The 7117-nt window shown below is 36.5% G+C and overlaps 1 protein-coding gene across 1 annotated transcript; it reads right to left on the reverse strand.

Annotated features, from left to right (window-relative positions):
- Positions 1–1354: 1354 nt before the first annotated feature.
- Positions 1355–4640, reverse strand: ccl25a (chemokine (C-C motif) ligand 25a). Its single transcript, XM_053651517.1, has 5 exons — positions 4537–4640; positions 3892–3972; positions 3111–3228; positions 2825–2935; positions 1355–2683 (listed from the first exon to the last, which is right to left on the reverse strand). The coding sequence occupies exons 2-5, from the start codon at positions 3953–3955 to the stop codon at positions 2656–2658; spliced, it is 321 nt and encodes a 106-aa protein (XP_053507492.1). The 5' UTR covers positions 3956–3972; positions 4537–4640; the 3' UTR covers positions 1355–2655.
- Positions 4641–7117: the final 2477 nt, after the last annotated feature.

A 7117-nucleotide genomic window follows, 5' to 3' on the forward strand; every position in this document is an offset into this window, starting at 1 on the left:
TAACCATGGTCCTATGAATCCAAGAGAACAAACGGACTTTCTTGTCTTTCAAAACCAGCTTTGCCTGGGAGAAAAAATCCCTGGGAAAGATGTCAGAATAAAAACAAAATTTATTGCAAATACTGCGTCATATGTCACTTACTGACTTTGTTGTATGGTCTCAGCATGCATGTACATGAATAAAAGTAGGTATCCAGGTAATTATCACTGCCCCTGGCGGTTATTTGTTCAAAGAACTGCAGTTACATACAGTTGAGGCCAAAAGTTAACATACACCTAGACTAAGGATTCATCTGTTTTTCACAACACCACATATTTCATGTTACCGTGCATCCCATGCATCCCAACTGTGAAGCATGGGGGTGGCAGCATCATGTTGTGTAGTGTTTTGCTGGAAAAAGGACCGGTGCACTTCCCGAAAATAAGTGGCATCATGAGAACGTAGGATTATCTTAAAATACTAAAGCAACACCTCAAAACACCAGCCTGAAAGTTAAAACATGGTCACAGCTGGGTCTTCTAGCAAAAACACAAAAGTGAAATGATTTAAAGACAAAGTAAAAGTATTGATGTGGCCATCACAAAGCCCTGACCTAAATCCCATAGAAAATTTGTGAACTGAACTTAAAATGCGTGTCTGAGCAAGGACGCTCACAAACCTGACTGAGTTATGCTAGTTCTTTCAGGAGGAATAGCCAAGTATTGTGAACAGCTTGTGGAAGGCTACCCCATCAAGCAATTAAAAGGCAGTGCCACCAAATACTAACAAATTGTATGTAAACTTTTGACCCACTGATCTAGTAAATAGAAGCTGAAAGAAATCAGTTTCTTAGCTATTATTTTGAAATGACCTCTTAATGAAATAAAGTAGATACCCCAGCTGACTTAACACAGGAAATGTGTGCTAGCATGAAATATGTGGAGTTGTGAAAGATTGGGTTTGAATGACTTTAGCCTAGGTATATGTAAACTGTTGACCTCAAGAGTATGTAACTAGCCATGTGTATTTTGAATAACTGACCTAGATGTAGATAGGCAGGACTGCTACTTTCTTTATTCTTTCTTACTGTTTTTATTTGCTTAGGGAGTTCAATTTCTCTGGTTGTATTTTAATTTCCTGGTTAGTGTAAGTATACCTTTATCAGCCTGGCCTGTTTTGGGTATACGGCTAATCCTGGAATGTATGTCTGATTAATTTGGTTTTAATTCTTAACAATGGTTGTTTCATATCAGTGCAGGAAAAGAAATAAATAACACCTATGGCCATCATATTGTATTGATACTTTAGGACTAGCAGTACATACTGTATCACCCCAGGTCTTTGAAGATGGAGCAATAAACCTTTCTTCTAAGATGGACTTTGAGCTTTTTATTTGCTGCTTAGGGCATACAAGTCAGCGTATTGAGTCACACCTAGATATGCAGGTTAGATACACTTTCTTTTTCACACACACATACTGTCAGCCTTGGTAATAATCAGTTCGTTGGTTCAGCATCTCAGACTCAGATATATCCATAATCACATAAGCTTGTACATTTAGCTATTTATATATCCATCACTTTAAACATCACATTTTCAGTAATGAGATGATATAGCACGATGTAATATATTATATACATAGAGTAGGTCTTTACCTCTTAGCCTCTCTCAGGAATTTCACATAAAAAGGCTGATACTGCTCTAACATGTCTAAGATGTATTTCTTCAGCCACACATGATAACTGTCAACAAAAAGTCACACACTGATAGTATTATGATACAATGATAGTATTATTATAATAGTAAAATACTTTATCAGAAGAGCAGCAGTGATAGCCTCAAAAGAATATCTCATAGCAAATTAACTGTGACTCAGCAATAGTCAAACATTTACAGCATTATTGTTACAATACAAAAAATTTTTTTTCAAAAGGTAGATTGTTAAAAGTGAAAGTACCAGAAGTAATACATGTGACAATCATATTGTTTTCAGAAACTCTAACCGAACTCAAAACTGACAGTAAAAATTCATTTCCTTTTTACTTTATTACCTTGAAGTAGCTACTTCCCATAGATAATCTTTGAAAATTAAACAAATAGTAAAGCATTACATAGCTAATCATGGATAAAAATACATTTAAAGTAATTAAAATGGATGAATTTAATAAATGTAGATTATGTTTATTTAAACATCACACAATATGAAATATACACATAAGTTCAACAGGTTCAACTTTATGTGAGACACACTATAATCTCATAAGGAAATGGCAGAATATTTGGTTAGGCTGAAAAACTGTTCCACCGACATTTCGATTATAGTGTGGATTATAAAGTGTTTATAAAATGTATGGTGTGTTGTGAAAGCACTAGCCATAAAAATACCATTTAGATGCTTTTTATCATTCATTTACTAGGTCGTATCCTTCCTGCTCGCACATGCATGGCCGGACCTGTGCACTCAGCCATAGGCAATGAAAAAAAAAAACATCAAGGAAGATAAGTATAGGATGGTAATAGCAGCAACATACAGGAAGTACTGAAAAGACCATTGCGTCCTGGCTGAAATGGACGCAGGGTAGCCAGCACACCAAAGCTCATCGAAGACAGTGGGTGGAACCACAATTCTTGGATCACAAACTGGACACAGAAGTCTTTCTAGAGCTTTTAGGTTCTCAGTGCCAGTGTTTGCTGTGTTTATTGCTGTAGAGAATGAAAGAAAACAGGTTACAATTAATGTGAAATTAAATGCTTTACTGAATATATTCATGTATCTTTTGAAATGTGGGTAAATTTATCATCACGTATCAAGCCTATCATGAGCCTCTAAACCCATTCTATTACCGTTTATTTGATGGATTTTGTTTCCTCCTTTTGTCGACCTCTTTTATGAGGTCCTGCACCCATTTCTCCCCTGGTCTAGCGCAAAAGAGCCGACCTCGCCTCAGCTTGAACCTGAGGAGGAAATAAAGACCAGTGGCATTGTTAACTCTCCATTTGGTACAAATTTTTATTCTTTTTTTTTTGTTGCCATTAATCACTTTCCTTTAATAATATTGAATACCAAATTGTGCATGCTCATGTCTGGGTATTTTTACATTACTGTACATGACATTACTCTGTAACTCACACTATTGCAGGAAGATTACATCCTCCATCCTGCTCCTGTCTTCTGTAATAATCCACTTTTCTCCTGGTGGATGGTTTAATCTCCTTTACATAGGTAAGGCAGCAGTCCTCATACGAGCCTACAGCAAGACACACACACGATTACTAGTATGTTAACAACAGCACAGTGGTTCTGTTGATGTGTTAAGGTGTTGACATCAAGGAAGATCAACTTTCGGATTGTTTTCAGATAAAAAAGACTCATTCAGTATCTTGATATGCTGCAGTAGAACAGTACAAGAACAGTCTGATTGCAGCGAAACAAATGCAATCAGAAACAATCAATACACTCCCACTCTATTCACCCTTTAGGAACTAATATAAAAGATCACAGCTGACCATCGAGTATGTTATTATCCCATTTTCCTTTGAGGAAAAAGATTCAAATGAAGTGTTATAAATGAAACTGTGATCATGGCTTGTAGCAGGTGCTGCTTATCACTGAATAGGAATGTTTGATTTACAAACACACTCAAGTAGCTATGAAATCGAACATCTATCTTCAGAGTACTTCCCGCAACACCAGCTGTGTTGACTAAATGAACAAGATATCTAGTAAACTGAAGAAGAAATTTGTAGTCTCCAAAAAAGTAAATCCTGCATATATTTACCAATGGAAATAAACATAAACCAGTTGCACAAGAGATTTTTTTTAATGTATATGAAAGTCATATAAAGAAGAGCTGAGCCGTTTGTTAATGCCATAAACGATTTACATACTAAACAGGACACATGGCAATTACCTTGTGCCAGGCTGAAGTAGAGGATACTGAGGAACAGGAGGAAAAAAAACACACTGAATCGCATTGCTCAAGGTGAGGTCTCTGCAAGAACACACGAGAAAAAAATCACATTTTCCATGATTACTTGTGCTGCCAATAAAGCGTAAGAGATTGTGCAATTCCCACATGCATTATCATTTACATTTATAATCTTGGATCATACAGTAAATGATTCTGACAAACATCTCTAATGTCAAGTAGTGTTAGAAAGGCGAGTTTCAATAACGTGTATACATATATTGCACTGTATATAATAAGACAACAGCAACATATATACAGAGTACTCAGATTTTGTGATTTTGTGAAGTCCAAAGTTCATACTCAGTAACAAGCGTGACCCTATTTACATTTCTTATCAAGGCACCATTTCGTTAAATATAAACTGTACAAAATCTAACTGTTCATTACATTCATCATATTTGTTTTTACTATTTAAGTAAACAAAAACATTTTCATAAGTTTACACTGATAACACTAAAAACTCACATGCAATTAATCATTAGCAATAAACACAAGCACAAAGAATGATTATAAACCCTTAGATGGGAATTTATGATATTCTGCTATAATTGTAATGCTGCAATGATATATTCATGATATATTTACCTGAGTGAATGTAGGGAATTAACAGAGATTACGGTCGGTCTCCAGGAGTCTGCTCACCTCTTCAGATTATGCTCTTTTATAAAGAAGCCAGTGGTGACACCTGAGACAAGTGTAGAACACACCCTCAGAGTCATAAAAGTGATACTTTCACTTTCCTGGAACAAGCAAATGCTTTTTTCCCCTGGTCATTTCATCTGTTTTGCGTTATGTGCCAACTCTTTTGAATGTTACACTTGTTTCATATTTTATGGGTGGCTACCATACCCATAAAATATAATATATAATATATACAATATATATAATATCAGATATTAAGCTATTTACAGTGAGGCTTGAAAATTTGTCAAATATTTCTGCATAAATATGACTAAAAACATCCTCAGACTTTTCTAAAAGTCCTAAAGGAATACAGCAAGAACCCAGTTAAACAAATGAGACAAAAAATATTAGACATGGTCATTTATTTATTGAGGAGACTGATACAATATTACATATCTGGGAGTGGCAAAGTATGTATATCTTTGCTTTCAGGATCTGGTGTGACCGCCTTGTGCAACAACAACTGCAACTAAACATTCCCTGTTACTGCTGATCAGTCCTGCACATCAGCTTGGAGGAATTTTAGCCCGTTCCTCAGTACAGAACAGCTTCAACTCTGGGATGTTGGTGGGTTTCCTCACATGAACTGCTTGCTTCAGGTTCTTCCACAACATTCCAAAACATTAACTTTATTCCATTTTATTTACTTGTGTGCTTAGGGTCATTGTTTTGTTGCATGACCCACTATCTCTTGAGATTCAGTTCATGAATAAATTACCTGACATTTTCCTTTAGAATTCACTGGTATACTTCACAATTCATTGTTCCATCAATGATGGCAAGTCCTGTGTTGACTTCTTCTGTCATCCAGCAATAGAATGAGCTCCTATGAATTTTATTTACATTTCAGATTAAAGCATCCAACCAAATTCATCAATGCTGAAAAAAAACTATCAAGAATTATGCTAATTCTTCATCTATTTAGATCTTCTAATGGTACACAATGTAGTTAACCCTACAGTTATATATGTGTGTGTGCTTGAATGTAGATAAGCCACAAGACTGCAGATTTTTTTCTATACTGAGGATGAGCATGCCTGGCCCTACCTCAGTAAAAAATCTTTCAATATGCTGAAGTGAGCAAAGACTTCTCTAAAATAAGGCGTCTTATTTTCCTCCCTAGAAAGCATCAACATCTCATTTGAAAATGCATGTTGGTAAGTTTCTCTAATTTGCTACGTTGGCTTGTATTTTTTGCTAATTCCAGGTTAGACTAGCATCAGTTCCAGTAGCTAACATATCCATAAGTCAAATCCAAGCTAATATTGGTTATTTACATGATATTTTACTTCTGATTAATTCATTAACAAACTTCGTAGCTTTATTCATGAGACTAAATGAGATAAAATTATGTTTGCAGGCAAAATGTAATGTAATAAAAGTTACTTTTCACATAAAAAACATAACATTAACTTAATTTCATCACTTTTTACTTTTCAGAACTTGAATACATTTAAAAGTAGCAACTTTTTGACTTTCACTTGAGAGTACTTTTTTGGCTGGGTACTTCTCCATTTAACTGAGTAGTAGTAATTTTGACACATTATCTACACTTTTACTTAAGTGTAATTTCTCACTACTTAGTACTTAGGGTCTGTGCTAAGTACTGACGGTCTGTGTTAACCAGCTGTGCTGGGTCCTCCAGCACCTCTTCAAGCTGAGCCTTCATTTGGAGATGGTCCCAGAGCTATGGAAAACATCCTGTCTGGCTCCTGTTCCAAAGAAGACAACTCCCTCCACCCTGAATGATTATAGACCAGTATTCCTCACATCACATGTAATGGAGGTCCTGGAGAGACTGGTGCTGTTCCATATAAGACCTCAAGTCAGCTCTTTTCTGGACCCCTTGCAGTTTGCTTACTAGCCACATGTTAGTGTGGATGGTGCAGTCATATATCTATCATATATATATATATATATCCATCAAAGGGCCCACTCCCATCTGGACTACAACACCACAGTGAGAATCACCTTCTTTGATTTTTCAAGTGCATGAAGATGAGAGAAGATGAGAAAAATATAGGAGGACACGTCCATGATCTCCTGGATCACTGACTACCTATCTGACAGACCCCAATTTGTGCGGTTGGATCATGGGTCAGGAAGTTGAGCTGGTTGACACCTACAGATACCTAAGCTGGACTGGAAGGTCAACTCAGAGGCTGTGTACAAGAAAGGGATGAGCAGACTCTACTTTCTGAGGAAGCTCAGGTCCTTTAATGTTTGCAGCAAGCTGTTAGAGATCTTCTACTAGTCTGTGGTAGCCAGTGCAGTCTTCTTTGCAGCAGTTTGCTGGAGAGGCAGCATTATAGGTGGAGATGAAAAAAAAAAAAAACCTCAACAAACTGGTCAAGAAGGCTGGCTCGGTCTTGGGCTGCTCTCTGGACAGTTCCAAGGTTGTGGTGGAATAGAGGACAGTCAAAAAACTCACAGCCATTCTGGATAATGAACAGCATCCCCTCCATCACATACTAGTTATGCC

Source organism: Ictalurus furcatus, chromosome 20, assembly GCF_023375685.1.
Source record: "Ictalurus furcatus strain D&B chromosome 20, Billie_1.0, whole genome shotgun sequence".
In the NCBI taxonomy this organism is placed as follows: Eukaryota; Metazoa; Chordata; class Actinopteri; order Siluriformes; family Ictaluridae; genus Ictalurus; species Ictalurus furcatus.

Bases quoted from the DNA above. Each gene is read 5' to 3' on its own strand.
- ccl25a (XM_053651517.1), bottom strand. From the start codon at position 3,955: ATGCGATTCAGTGTGTTTTTTTTCCTCCTGTTCCTCAGTATCCTCTAC. The intron at 3,229-3,891 runs GTAATTGCCATG...GTCTTGCTGTAG, and splicing joins CTACTTCAGCCTGGCACAAG to GCTCGTATGAGGACTGCTGC. The intron at 2,936-3,110 runs GTGAGTTACAGA...TTTCCTCCTCAG, and splicing joins TGTAATCTTCCTGCAATAGT to GTTCAAGCTGAGGCGAGGTC.